Source organism: Epinephelus fuscoguttatus, linkage group LG17, assembly GCF_011397635.1.
Source record: "Epinephelus fuscoguttatus linkage group LG17, E.fuscoguttatus.final_Chr_v1".
Lineage (NCBI taxonomy): Eukaryota > Metazoa > Chordata > Actinopteri > Perciformes > Serranidae > Epinephelus > Epinephelus fuscoguttatus.
Window position 1 is genome coordinate 14,271,008 of NC_064768.1, and position 15,824 is coordinate 14,286,831.

The 15,824-nt window shown below is 40.1% G+C and overlaps 1 protein-coding gene across 1 annotated transcript; it reads right to left on the reverse strand.

Moving 5' to 3' along the window:
- Positions 1–3,791: 3,791 nt before the first annotated feature.
- On the reverse strand, positions 3,792–10,759 carry trhrb (thyrotropin-releasing hormone receptor b). The gene is made up of 2 exons (XM_049603204.1): positions 9,689–10,759; positions 3,792–8,915 (listed from the first exon to the last, which is right to left on the reverse strand). The coding sequence occupies exons 1-2, from the start codon at positions 10,469–10,471 to the stop codon at positions 8,490–8,492; spliced, it is 1,209 nt and encodes a 402-aa protein (XP_049459161.1). The 5' UTR covers positions 10,472–10,759; the 3' UTR covers positions 3,792–8,489.
- Positions 10,760–15,824: the final 5,065 nt, after the last annotated feature.

A 15,824-nucleotide genomic window follows, 5' to 3' on the forward strand; every position in this document is an offset into this window, starting at 1 on the left:
CTGTGTTGAGCTGAGGGGAACTGCAGAGTTGAGTGATAATGAAGGTCTGTCACTATGAGTGACGACTTTCACATTACAGTCATTTAAACTATTGTTGATACAAAGATATTAATTAGTGCAGATTTAAAGCAAGATTATGAACATATTCTCATTCCTAACTTGTCACATTTCACCACATGGTTAGTAGGCTGAGACATCTACAAAGGTATCCTGGGTGTGTCTGCATTGTGTTTTTTCAAAATAAAATTTTCCATTTTCACAGGAAATGTACAGTCCCTGTTTGTTAGATGCATACAGTCTTTTTCAAAATAAACTTAGATCATTGGTAAAACACCTCATACTTATGTTTATTTCTTTGTGCAACAAACGCACGTAGTAAGGTTTTTAACAAAACATCATGGTTGGGCTCAGCATTCATACGGGAAGCAAACACGGGGCTCCTGGGTAAAAGTACTGTGTTCTTGGTCCCATCCACCCCCCTCCTGCCTGCCCTATGGGAACTTTCCAGCTCCTTATATTACTTTTTTTTTGTTAACTAATGCCATCTAGCAGACTTCACATGTAGCACACTGTTGAGTTAAACATAGAGACCACTAAATTGAGCATTTATGGTTTCATGTGCAGTTGAAGCCACTAAAGTCCTAAGCAATAATGACAAGGATAAGATGATAACAAATTTTTATTGTGTTTTTTTCGTGGAGCAATGGCTGCTACTTCTGTACAGAGGTGTGTGTGGAAGTGGAGTAGGAGCCAAGAGTGGTGGAGTCGTGACATGCGTGGCTTCACTGAAACTGATTTCATCCACAGTTTCAGGATGTCAAGGGCAACTTTTGACTACATTTGTTAGCGTCCCTCCACTGAGAGATCCCTGCCAGCAGAGAATTGTGATGAGTGTCAATCTAAAGGGACGTAACAGTCACATGAATTCCAATATGACTGTTCTGACTGAGGTTGCATTGCAGGAAATCAGACCTGTATCTGATTAAGGACCACATGTGAGTGGGCTATGTTGAAATTGTAAAAAAAAACAAAAAAAAAAAACCACATTCCATGTGATTTGTGCTGGTCACGCTTTTCATGAAAAAAAAAACAAAAAACAATCAAACAATTAAAAAAAAACAAAAAACAAAAAAAGCCTGAGTCACTCGTGAGTAAAAAAATCAGATTTGGCTACTCCTGCCTGCAGTCGTAATGTAACCCTTTTGTTACTTTTACATAGTGGTCACTTGGGCCACAAATGATGACTACACTAATCTAAACAGTAACAGTGGTAAAAATACAGAACAATCAAAACTCAGTAATGTCAGTCAACCAAAAAATATTTAGTGACAGTTTGCTAACATTAACAATGGGCCTTTCCCAAACGACTCCCTCTCCCTATACCTGCTTCCACTCCATGTCTGTGGTCACTATGTTCATTGAGTGCCATCCCAAACCAACTAGTGGAGAGTGGAAGTGGGCTATAAAATCCTCCAACAGTGAGCTTGCATCAGTGTGGACTAACTGACCATATGCAGCGCCGTATTGTATTTGTCATGGAAAATGCTCTGTACAAAGTTCCACTGCTAGCCATACAAATGAAAACCTCTCAATCTAAGATAGACATTTAAAGTTTATTGTCATTACAGACGCTGACATTTTAAAGATTACATGGTATTTAGGATAAGATATACCTTCCTCTAGTCTCTAGGAAACAGTTGTGTAAGTTGTGTAATTGTAAATTGTTATATAGGCTATTGTGTATTTAAACCAAGCAGCTTTTCATCAGAGTGAAAAATGAGAAAATGTTTACAAAAAAAAGTAACCCAGAGAAGCTTAGGAGCAAGTTTTATTGCTATTCATTCTAATCAATTTATCAAGTTATTTATTACTTTTAATGATAAAAGGATAATATACAAAAACACAGGTAAACAATAGCCACACATACAAATCAAATTTAAGTGCCACATATATAAATGAAGAACATTAAATGGGATTAAGCTTTATTTTTTTCTCTATGGTTATGAAAAGTAACAACAGTTGCTCTTTCCGCCGCAGAGACTGAAGTTTGTCCCAAAGCCTGCTTGTGTATTTACCCCCATACCTTAATGAAGGGTGCTTCCTTTACCTGTGTAGGTGATTACAAATGGAGTAACACTTTGTGACAGAGAGGGGGTGGGTAGGGTACAGTTTTGGAAAGGCCCTACAATTAGTCACATGAAGCTGAGTAAGGCTGTAGCAGCATAGGGTTTCATTAAAGGATAACTTCGGTATTTTTCAACCTGGGCCCTATTTCCCCATGTGTATGTGTGCGTATGATTCATAGGTACAACTCGTTATAAAATTGGCTCAGTATTGAGGGAGGCGGATGGAGCCGGGAGCCGCAAAATGAGCTAAAACGGTAACGGGGCAAATGCGTCCTGTATAAGTTTACACATTAAAAGTGCTTTTTTTTCGCCACTGACCAGTTCAGATCGCCAGTGCTATCTCTGTAAATAGCATACTAAGCGTTTCCCTTACCTCTGGGCTGTGTGTGACGTCATCTCATGAGAGCTTTGCTTTGCTCCACTGTGTCTGTAGCTCTCTCTACTCGTGGGACAGCCGTTTTCTTGAGGAAGAGGTGTTTCGGGATTGGATGTCTTCTCTTCTTTGGCTGGCTGTAGTCATCTTGGGAGAAGTGAGCACTGCAGACCCGATGGTCTGCAAGGCGCAGTGTCTGGACAGGAGTGTTAGCATCCATTTGTAGCACAACTAGCCACAACTTCAGCATCTCACCGTCCGACAAAGGCAGCCTATGAAAGCTGTACGGGGTGTTGCGTGACATCCTGTTCTTGCAATTCGGATAAGCACAAACACGAACCATTGTTTTCAATCGATACAGTAAAACTCTCAACTGTACTCCGGGACAACCAGCGCCACTCAGAGCGGCGCTCAGCATGGCTCTGTTTTCTTCCGGCAACAAGCAAAGCTCTCGCGAGATGACGTCACAGCCCAGAGGTAAGGGAAACGCTTAGTATGCTATTTACAGAGATAGCACTGGCGATCTGAACCGGTGAGTGGCGAAAAAAGCACTTTTAATGTGCAAACTTATACAGGATGCATTTGCCCCTGTTACCGTTTTAACTCGTTTCGCGGCTAGCAGCTGCATCCGCCTCCCTCAATACTGAACCAATTTTAAAACGAGCTGTACCTATGAATCATACGCACACATACACATGGGGAAATAGGGCGCAGGTTGAAAAATACCGAAGTTATCCTTTAAGCAAGGGTGTGATTTATGTATTCAGCTTTTAATTTGAAAGAGATAGAATGTTTTATCACTTCTTTAACATGTGCATTATGATTTTTAGGGCTTTATATAAACCCCAAGAAAAACAAGTTTGGAGTGACAGATCTAAGGTCGGTTTAACCTTCCAGTAGGATATAATGAGCAGGATGGCTCTTCTTGGTTTCTAGGACTTCTTTGATCCACTGAATTTTCAAGACAGACATTTAATTTCCCTGCTGTCCTTTGACTATAGCCCTATCCTGCTAAGTGTGGGAGGCGAGTGAGAAGATGTTATGAACAGGAGGAATGGTTAAAAGAAATGACACTGATGACAAGATTTTTTAGAAAAATGTTGCAAACTGAAAACTAAAGAAGGATTGACGCCCCCTAATGTGCATTTCTGAACTTTAAACAGAGCAAAAATTAAATAAAAAAAATTCATCTACTGTGATTTTAGAACCAACTTTATTTGCAGCATAAAGATAAAACGTACAAATTAGCAATTTCTACACAACCATCAAACATACTCACAGGATCACGTTATTCTAAAAAGCAAGACCAAGGCAGCAGCTTCCAAGTTGCACATCACAAAATAATATTTATAATGTTTTAATGGGCAATTGTGAAAGCAAGAGTGGCATAAAGATATACAGATAACTTCTGCCTGACAAACAGAAGTCACCATAAATAACAATCACTTTAAATACACAGGGAACATACACGAGGGCATGAATCTACTGATACACAATACATGTACAGTATTGGTACAATCATTAAAGAGAAGCTGTAGCTATTATTTGACATTTCCCTCACACAGTAGTGAATGAAACCACTGTTTGAGAGTGAGAGCTTCATCGTCTTCTTCTGCTGCTGCCCAATTATATTCCCCTGTTTGGCAGACTGTGCTTGGAAATTCATAAACAGCCACTGATCTTGCAGAAAACGCCACACAACAACAGCAAGTCGAAACATCACACATCCATCCAGCCATGTTCACCGGCTTGCTGACGGCTTCCACAACTACAGAGCGAGACGAGCAAAGCGACAGGTTTTACACATCCACAGTTCAAATGATACGAAACACGGACGAACACATTCACTTCACTATGCTTTCACTCAAACACTGATGCTTGGATGGACGTTTTAGTGCTGCAGCTGAAATATATCAACATGTTCTTACATTCAATCTCTGTAACACTATATACAGTCTTTTACAGTGTGAAACATTCCGGGTTACAACCTCTGCTCAAACAAAAAAGAGAAACCTTTTTTGAATGTATAAGAGAGTCGTAGAATAATAATTAAAGAGGGAAGAAGGTACCATTGTCTACAAGGCATATTTTATAAAGGGTTTATAAGCTGTGACAAGTCTGTATTATAATGTGTTTAGTTAATGAACATTTAGAACTGTAGACTATTTGAAAACTCAGAAAATCGTCAAGAAAAGGTCGCAACTTCGGTCCTTTCTAAATAAAGTCGTTAACAGCAGGAAAAGTCTTGGTTGTGGTTTCACTTGTCATCTCTCACCTCACTGCTGTGATGTTGGAGTGTACTGGTTCCAGCAAACATGCTCCATAACAAAAGATGACAATTACAAACTGTACTAATGGTAAGAAATGGCAAACTCTCAAAGGCCCCTTTCCCGATGGAAAGGTCAGATTGCCTTTCTTTTTTTTGTTTGGCAATATTGTTTTTTCCTCTAACCAATTAGTAGTGATTGTTTTTCCATATAGACTTTGGGAGTTTGAATAGGTTTCAGTGGGATTTTTGGGGTGACTGTGACATTCATGGATATAGTAACCAAGCTATCTGTGCAAAAGACGGATCTGAAATGTGCAACATTTTTCCAACACTTGATATCAAACAAAAGCCTGACACTGTGTTGTATTAAGCTCCTGTGAGCTGTGAGAAGATAATGTCATTTGGGATCCTTACGGTGCAAAGTCTCTCCTCCTCTTTGCTGCTGCATCTCGTCTGCAGCTGTCTGTGAAGTGTTAGATGAAAGTCAAGAGTGCTTACTCTACAGCAAAATCTGGAGACCAAAACGTCCCTAGAAAACACTGCACAGCACACTGACTACCAAAAAACAAACAAAAAAAACAACTGCTTGACTGAAGTATTTAAGCTGACTGAGGTGTGTCCGACTGATGATTCAAACTGCAACTTATAGGGGGCAGCCCTTAATCAATCAGTCAATACAAAGTTATTTTATCTGTGGGTCGGCTTACACCAACCCAGTTGCATCCATCTTATTCACGCCTACAGTGCCAATTTTTTTTATAGATTCTGGCACTGTTGCAGGAAAATTGCATCTCTGTTCTCAATCCCACTTGCAGAGCGTTGGTTGTTTTTCCAGGCTGATATCAACTGTTATTAAAAGCTTTCATACATGCGTCGTTTCCTGTGAATCCCTTGTGTGCAGGAGGACACAATGAAAACTAACATAAAATGTGAATTACTGAATGCCGATACATAAATAGTATTGAAAACAGGGTTTGATTCCATGAAAATCATAAAGAATATTCTTTGAAAGAGCAACATAAAAAGACATATTCATTTTTGCTTGTAAATGGCAACCAAAAGGGACACCTGACAACCCAAAACATATCTTATTAATCTGTAAAGGGTTATAAAATGATTTCTTGCCTATAAATATAGCAGTTAGTGACCAGTTATAAATATGCCTTATTAGAAACGGGGTGATGCTGGGGGTGCTGCAACAGCACATAATACATTTCATTATGGCCCTTCTTGAATTAAAAAAGTGCTGTCCTTATGTACAGTCTGTCAGCGAACACTTTGCAGTGGAGACACTCAACATGCCATCAAGAGGTCTTTATAAAGACTGAACCCCGGCCTCCAGAACACACTCAGCACAGTCTGTCTTGGTTCTCACATTGTGCTCGAGGCCGCATACGTGTCCTTCACAATAAAAATAGAGCCTGTTTTCTCTGTGAAGGTTCAGGTGTGACTCACCCTTTAATGGACCGCCTGCCCAGAAAACATCAGGGGGGCAGGATGGCATACAGTTATTAAAGCTGCACAGGTTGAGGCTTTTTTTGGTGTGAGAATCTATCCTTTTTCTCAGCCTAAATCAGCCTCATCTCAAATACTGGCTGCTACCCTAGCACTTGCTAATGTGTGCTCATCAGTTCTCTCTGATAACTTAAGATTCAGACAGTCAGGAGATTTTTATTGGGAGCTGAATTCTTCCTCTCCAAAACAAACAGACCCAGTGAGTTAAACCAGTAAAAACCTCCCAAATAAAGCAGTTTTATGTAAAAAAAAAACAAAACAAAAAAACAATATAAATCTGTGTTTTTCTGTCACTTTTGTCATGGAGGGGCTGCTAACTACAGTGGCAGACACGAAAATACAAAAATGCTAATGGTTCTTTCTAGAGCCAGTGTTTGGTTTTCCATTCTGGGCTATGATAAAAACATGGCGGTACAACATTGCAATATCTGTAGACAGGGACCCATTCCCTATGTAGATATGAACAGATCATTCTAAGGTAACAAACAAAAACAATGATTCTTTTTTTCAGTTAATTATACACTGAAGAAAACATACTCATCATATTATATTCTATTTCTGCCAATATATCCCCCTAAATGCTACACACTGGACCTTTAAAGGGCTAACTATCAACAGATGAAGCTGACCAACCAGTTGTGGGGTGCTAGTTTTTCTACGTTGTGCATAAAATCTAGATTTCTTCACCATAGAAACTGAGGGTTTCAAGGAGAAGTGTTACACTACTGTTACTGCCCCCATACAGCTAACTACCATATGTTAACACCAAGCACTTAACTAGCATTAACTAAGCCTTCTTTTGCATTAGTTAAGGGACTAGCTATAGAGCATCATCATCATCATCATCATCATTTGTATTAACATTCAGTGTTAAGAATTTTTTTGCCGACAGTGATAGTAATCATGAACTCTAATGAAAGTAGCTAACACTAGCTCTAAAAGTAAACAGATGATATCACATGCTTATTTGCATATTGGTGACATCATTATGTATTAATGGAAGCCTTAAAACTAAATTAGATTAATTAGAAAAATCCTCAACAAAACATTTAAATAGCATGAGAGCTGTGGCGCTTGGATAGTTCACCGCTTTCTTACACTTCCAATCCTGAGAGCATCAACATAACCATAGAAACACACTACATCTGAACTCCCACAGTGAACAGCGTCTCTTCTTCTGCTGCCTGTCCCACACCGACTGCACAGCACAAGAGGAGACGGGGGGAGACCCTGTGCTGATACCGGTAGAGCAGTGGTGTGATTACTAAGAGCAGCACGCATTGCAATGAATTACGATGTAATATATTTCTTGCCTTTTCCCCAATGGTCTGCTTAAGTCACTAAGTTTGTTGCTAGTTAGTTGGAAACACTGATAATGAAAACACTGTCGACATTTGCTTTGTGACATTAAGCTGACTGGCTGGTCTCACATAGGCAGCTCCGCCGACAATGTTAGTGCAAATTTCCAAAAATTTGATTTGGAATTTGGATACACTGATCAGATATTGGGAATCTAAATGGTTATGTCATCTGAAAAACATTTAAAACTCAATACCAGCTTTTTTTTAGTTAAAAAAGCTTTTGCCGAGAAAAGGATGAGACTAAGCTACGCTAAGCAAAGTAATTGCACGTACGCTCTTACACAGAGGCAAGAGCACAAAATCATGCAATGCAGCAGGCCCTAGTTCAGGCAAAGAACAGGGTGAATTCTGTTTGCTTTTGTCATCTCTTTGGTATCCTTAAATAAACAGGAATATGTCCAGGGAGTTCACCTCTCCTCAGACAATTACCTCTCGCAGCTTTAATGATCTGAAGTGAGTCTGTGCTGATCTGGATTGTGGCACAACAATTATACATCTGAAGTAGGAACGGTGTCTTTGTTCACATTCATGTTTTGTTGACTCATACACTGTAATATACGTGGGTAGGTCCAAGATAAGATGACAGCTAGAGTGCTTATCTGACAATGTTTGTTGCTTTACAATGTCTGAGATCAGTCTCGGCTTTGTGCCTCAAAGACTGTCATTACGCATCAGTGGCTGTAATCTGTGTTTACATCTCAAGCTAAAACCGCCTGGTTTTAGAAAGGTCAGCATGCACTCAGGAAACAATATTCCCACTTCACAGTCTGCAATAAACAACACTGTCAAACTCTTTCATCCTCGCTGGCATACAGAACCGTCCAGCCGGCCTCAGACCACCAACCTCAGGCTTCGCTAAAGTTCACCTTTCCATACACACAAGGGTCTGGGAACATCATTTTCTGATCAGACAGCAGCTCGTCTGTGACGGTGAGTTCCTCCAGCTCTGTCGTGAAGTGATCGGTGCTCTCCACCATTGACGTATCCTTGACTGCGCTGTATGTGAGGGCCACGCTGTAGGCAGCAGGTTTATCCGAGCCTTTCCTCCCACAGCCGCAGATCTTGCGGAAAGCGGCACGAAACTTCTGAGACATGGCATTGTAGATGACTGGGTTGATGGCACTGTTGAGGTAGATGCAGATACGGCAGAAAAGCAGAAACCAGCTGTCCAGGTAGGCCCGGTCCAGGAAGGAGTTGACCACCACCAGAGTGCGGTATGGCATCCAGAGCGCAGCAAACAGGATCACCACCACAGCCAGCATCTTAGTCACCTGTAGTGGGTGAGAAGAAGGAATATATTAACTCTGCCAGAAGAGTAACCTAATTATTTTGTTCCAATACCCATTTTCTGCAGTATTGATTGACTGGTACCAGCTTTGGGCTCTTGCCCTCTCTTGTTAATGTTCACTGCAGCCACTCTGTGGTTCTCAGCTACTAACCAAGGAAAGAAATGCTGTTGTTGTCATGTTATAGCAATGCTTTATTTATCTTTTTATAAAAATTTCAACTTGTGTGCCCTGTAGGTCAATTTTGCCCCCGGTACCAAAAATAGTATCGACTATCTAAGGTTTTCAAGGTATTGTATCGAAATTAAAACTTCCAGTATTGTGACAACACTACTAATCCAAACTGTCGATAAAAAAATAAAAATAGCACATGAATATTTTCTACCATTTCAGTATTTCTCTAGCCTACAGGATTTTGAGTTCCTAGACATTTGTGAAGAGGCATATTTTTTTTTAAAGTTGACAATAGGGAAGCTCTGCCCACTGGCCTTCACACTTTGGTGATGCATTCGCGTGTGAACAGTATATACTGTTGGGAAACTGGTAATAAATTCTATAGTCTCATATGTTGTGTATGTGAAATCTTAATTTGTCAAGCTTATAGCTATCAAGTGGCATAAAATGAAAAAACTTGAGTAAAGAACGACATATTTGAACTTAAGTATAGAGTTCGACTGAACAGAATGAATTTGTAAATTGCGGTGCAAACAGAACATAACACGTTGGAGTGACAGCTCGGGCTCACACACACCACCCACCTGCCTGCGGGAGGTCGCGGTGGAGCTGGAGTGACGGGAGTTTTTGCAGCTCGTCCTCTTATTGTTGGTGTGGTTGTTTTGTCCGTTCTTCTTCTTGTCCTTAGGGTCGGAGGGCAGCGGGTTGAGGAAGAGGATCCTTGCGATGAGTCCGTACAGGACCGCGGAGAGCAGCAGCGGCAGCACGAAGAAAACGCCGAAATCAAAGAAGTAAATGGGTAAATAAAACTTCCTGGGGACTCTGTAGCCGCACGTGATGATGGTAATGTTGTCGTACACCTGCTCCTGGATGTCTGACAGGTAGAACCACATCACACAGTACAGAGAAGTAAAAGCCCAAACGAACAAAATGATCTTTTTGGCCCTGGAGAGGGTGCACAGGAACTGAGCTTTAATCGGATGACAGATGGCGATGTATCTCTCTATGGTGAACGCTGTTATAGAGCAAGACGAGGCGTTGATCCCAAGGTACTGGAAGTAGGTGATGCACAGGCACCCATAGCGGCCAAACACCCAAGATCCAAAGATACTGTCGGTAATTGTGGGTAAACCAGCTGCTGTCAGAACCATCAAATCAGCTACTGCCAAACTTACCAGATAGCAGTTTGTCGGAGTCCTCATGTGTTTGGTTGTGAGCACTACCAGGATCACCATCACGTTGCCAACGATTCCTAAAGCGCAAATCAGGAAAAGCAGCAAACTACTTAGCACTTTGTACTGGATACTGTAGTCCGTCCAAACACCCAAAGTGTGGTTGAGCTCCGGAGCCGCTGTAAAGTTTTCCATCGTGTTGTTTTAGCTCAAATATCCGAGAGACTTTGCGGCGGGATTGTTTCTCCCTGACGCGCCAAAGAGGTTTTACGCGCGACAGAAGCAAGAGATGAATCAACTCTGCAGCTCCGGAGAAATGTGTATCGATCTCAGACAGCTTAAGATTGCACCCAGCCGCGTGCTGCACATGAAATCGTCATAATGTGCCAAAGAGCTGCTCGGACCTTAGTGTAATTCCGCGGTCGGTAGTGTCGTGCGTAAAAAGCGATGCGCCTCCGTGTTCCTGTCAGAGCAAACTGTCTGTCGGGCAGATGGCGGTTTGGTTTTGAGCCCTGCTCTTGGCACGAGCTCTCATTACGCATGCGAGGGGATTAGCCCATCATTACATTTTCGACACCAGACTTCCCCCATCAGCAAAGCTGTTCAGTGCCAAAAAATGCAGCAACATATTTGTGTCTTTCTGTTCATCTGATGTGAAGAGTTTATGACACAAAGAAGGCTGCGGAAATCACTGTTAGTGCTGCTGATTTAAACATTCTCTTACTCTGTCACTCTTCATGGATGTAGTCTCTGGACTATTGATCTGAATCTTAAAAGCAATTTGAACCTTAAAATCAGAATTCAGTTTGTAAAATTTGTGTGTTTTTGTAGGGCAGATCACCTATGATGACCAGCTCAGCTCAACAGGCTCAAGCACGCATGAACTACAGTCTCTGTAAGATGGAGCAGATCAGTTGCATGCTTTAGGCAAACCTACAGGCATTTTTTTTTAAATCCACCTGCCTGTGCCTGTGCACACTCTTTGCAGGACTGGAATCTTAAATTACTTACTATTAATTTGGCTTGATCTTAGGTATGTTTCCAAGCTGATGGATGGATGTTTGGCATTAATCTGGGATTTAGCTAGAAAATGCTGACCAGCCTTTAAGCAAAGTGTCTACATCATCACTATAAAACCTTTTTTTCTTTCCAGTCACATCTGGTCGTCATGACCTTAGCCGGTGCTTGTGACCAGACACCAAAAAAGTTTTTATATTTAATCATTTCATTCTATTAAAGGTTTAAAGTTTCCTTAAAATGGACTCTAAAGAAAACACATTCTGCTGGAGGAATATTGAATCATTATCATCCAAGCCACTGTCTTAAAAGCACTCTGATTTAAACATATGGGCACGCAGATTAATACTACTTAACTGGAAGCAGGCAACACCCCCTACACATGCAATCTGGACGTGAGAAGTGATAACACCTTTAGAGTTAGAGAAAAAAAAAGTGCCTACAAAGTTACTTCCACTAGACCAGAAACTGAGATATTAGCGAATAGGAATACTACTATCTTACCTTTTAGTTTCCCACTTACACTTTAGTACACTTGATCACACTGATTATATTTGACTATAGAAAGAGCTCAAACAGACCCTCTATAGATACACCAGTGGCCTCAGTAAAAAAGGGTTATAGAAATCCACCTCTTTTTATTTTCATTTACTCTTTATTTTATTCTGTATCAGTTCTTACCATTTTTTAAAATTAATTATTTCTTTTTCTCTGCTGGTAAGACAATATACTCTTCTGCATACTGTATGTTTGTATTATAAGACATATAGTTTCAAGTAAACACAGTGTTAACAGTATTCTAAACATATGGGGCCTAAAAATACTGGATTAAGCCTATAAAATACCATCAATGTACAAGTGTTTGACATGTACAAGTTCAAAGACTCAGATTCCCTGAAAATGACAGAGGATATGACCTCAGTGACGTCAATAATACTACAGCCCTGATCTAGAAAACAAAGATCAGATGCATAATGTACTTAAAGGAATACTTCAGCACCCCAAAGACCATTTGAATATAAATGATTAACAGTATGTTAAGTTTATATATGAAAAAAAAAAAGTTTTTCTCACATGCCCCTGTGAACAAGGAATAGAAAAATGAAGAAAATTCTTGATGAACTGAAGTCATTGTCAACTATATCAAAACATCAGTTCACAAATTCTTCTCCAGTTGTATGCTCAGTACTTCCCAAATGCATGCATTTTTACTAAAACTTTTCTATTTATTACTGACCTGAGAGTGAAATTTTTCTTTGCTCTCTTCAAAGCCAGACTCCGTTGACAAAAGCAGTCATTTTACCTCCCTGAATGTGGGAGCTGCTGGTCTGCCACTGCCTCAGTCAGTAAATTTTTTGTTATTGCGTGACTTTGATGAATCTGAATGAACCTTTTAAAACACCAGACCTTTGAATCCTTCCACTGAGTCTCAGTTGGCAAATTCTTCTGGCATCACAACGTGATGAAAATAGCAGTTTCTTAGCTGAAGTAATAACAACATTGACGAGTGCTGTAAACAAGATAGACTGTCAAGGGTGTTTGAAATCTACATGTATTTTCAATATCGCCCGACATCTTATTTTATTTTACTTCACTCTGCTCCACTAATAAAACCCCAGCAAAACTAGTATGTTGTCATGGCTACACATAAGTGTGGATGTAAAATGATGTTAGATTCAGATGATCTCAAATTAATGTTGTTGTAAGCTTTTGTCATTATTGTCTGTCCTGCGTCTCTCTTTGTCTCTGTCTCTCTTAATGTATCATTTTGTCATATGGATTACTGTTAATTTATCATGTTGATCTGTTCTGTACATCATCTATTGCACGTCTGTCCATCCTGGAAGAGGGATCCCTCCTCAGTTGCTCTTCCTGAGGTTTCTACCATTTTTTTTCCTCGTTAAAGGGGTTTTTTTTTCAGGGAGTTTTTCCTTATCCGCTGCGAGGGTCCTAAGGACAGAGGGATGTTGTATGCTGTAAAAACCTCCGAGGCAAATTGTGATTTGTGATATTGGGCTTTATAAATAAAATTGATTGATTGATTGATTGAGATGGTTACACTGGTCTCTAGTGATTGGTTAGGGAAAATTGAATCTCCTCCCCCATAAAAATCACAGTGGATGCAATATCAGACTGAGGATGGAAACGGATATCAGACAAAAAGTTCAGTCTTTTTCTCAGACTGGATAAATGAGACTTGGATTATACTACAGGAGTTGTGTGAGGGTTTGTAAATGGATGTCTTGATAATGTTTTGCCGTTATTAAACGTGGACCCCTATAAGAATTTTCCCCATTTTTAGATTCTTCATTTACCGTGAAGGCATGCAAGAAAAACAAAGTTTTCTCCATTACGTAACGTAACACGAGTCGAGTAAGTGATATACAAATGATCATTTGTGGGGTGAGGAGTTCCTTCAAAGCAACTTTGTGTACTAACTGCTGCTAAAGTGTGAACCCTCAAGACACTGAACCGACAGGTTTGGTTTATTTAAGTACTAATTAGAGTTTCACCACTTCACGACATGCCAACACTGCCTGCTATACTGCACACTTCATCAGCTTATTTCTCTAAACAGGAAGCTGATACAGTGTCTTTTTTATGCGTGAGGTCTTAAAGCTGAGATATAAAGCAGTACTCTATTGTGCAGCCAACATGAGAAGCACAGAAAGACAGATCTGCAGTGACCTGTATTAGCTGCAAAGCTGTCCAACAACATGGGAATCTGCAGTTGCTTGTTCTCTGCACAACAGTGTGGAGGTGGGAATCTCTCCTCCACACCAACTGTGCACATTCTCGGAGCTGAGAACGGTGACGACCACGCACACAAACACACACACACACACACACACATACACGTACACAAATGCAAAAACACACAAACACACACACGCACACACTTTGATCACGCGATTGAGCTGCGAGCACTGAAGCTGCTAGCCATCCATCCCGAGCAACAGGTGGACCGGGACAACGGGGAATTACATAATAGTTACGCCCCCCATGTTCTCCCATGATTCCCATTATCTCTCAGCCATGAAGAAAGAGTTAGTTGTAGTTCGGTTTCTTGTTTCCATCTTTGTTCATCTGCTTTTTCATCCTGGGTGAAGTTAGCAGACACAAAGTTGCTGTGGTTAATTAGGCTGATTTGTTTACTGTGGCACGATTTTATGGGGTTCTTATTCCCAAATTATTCCTAATTAAGAGTCTGCTGTCTCTACTTCAGAGTAGAAAGGTTAACAGTGTGAATTTAAGAAGCTGTTTTTGTGCCAACTTGTGAAGTAAAATGACACAAATTAGGACTTTAGGCGTAATGCTGAAATCACTGGTAATTGTCAGACACTCATTATTATGGTTTACATATACAGTTCAATTGGGCCATCATATACAATAATTTTGCTTGATTACAGAATTAAAATCACAGCAGAGCAGAAAGAGCAAGCAGAGGAAAATAATTGAAAGAGTTTTACTGCCACCCAAAGGACACACCTGACCAGCACCCAAGATTCAGAGGAACCAGAGACATTTTTAGTACCTTAGTCACTTCATCCTAAATTTATATTTCTAATGTTCAGTCCATAACCTTGAACCCAAAGAACCATTTTCAAAAATGAGGGGAGAGGGATAATGAAAGACATGCATTGCCATATAGATCAATGATCTTGTTGATTACAGCTGTAATGCGACATCATTATTGAGCGAGCAGCTCCACAAACATGCTGTGTGCAGAGGGGAATGTGGCCCCGCATGTTCTCTCAAAAGCTTTGAATCTTTTGAGATTTTAAAATATTTTCAACTCTGTGTCATTCACATATTAAATATATGCCCATGTTGTTAATCCTACTTTGCTATTCCCTAAATAAATCTGATATAGTTGTGTAAATGTACTGTTGTTGGCCTAATATTTAGAGTTTTGAAGACCACATTTACTTTACATTGTTGGAGATCCTTGATTTACAAGTAGAGTATAGCTGAGATTATTATAGGATGGGCTGATATGTAGCAGATTTGTCAGCTAAACATTCATCCTGTGAACTCCAGAACAGTGTGACAAAAATACATTTCAAGATTAGTAATGCTGTTTACACTGAATCCCTACCCTACTTATGTTATGTAACTCAAAAATAATAACATCAGTCAATTTTTACCTCATTTTAGGTGGCAGGAGTGAAAATTAGTCATCCTCAACATTTGTTGTGTTATGGTTTCTGATTGATGAAGACAGCTGGAGAACAATTACACTAGTTTTTTGACACAATGTCCAATTTCTTTGGCATTCTGTAATCTCAAATAGCTTGACTAGTGGTGTAGTGGTAGGTGATGAGGTGGGTGTACTACTTTGTAGATGGGTAAGTTACAAAGAAGGAAGTGGATACACTCTAATATATTCCAATGGCTTTTTGGTAGGTGGGTATTCCGTAAATGGCCAGAAAAAGAGGTGGGTAAACCCTGTATACCAGTGCATACCGTCCACTACACCACTGGGCTTGAAAAATATTTCATATAGCTGTCATAAAAGAAATCTCTACAG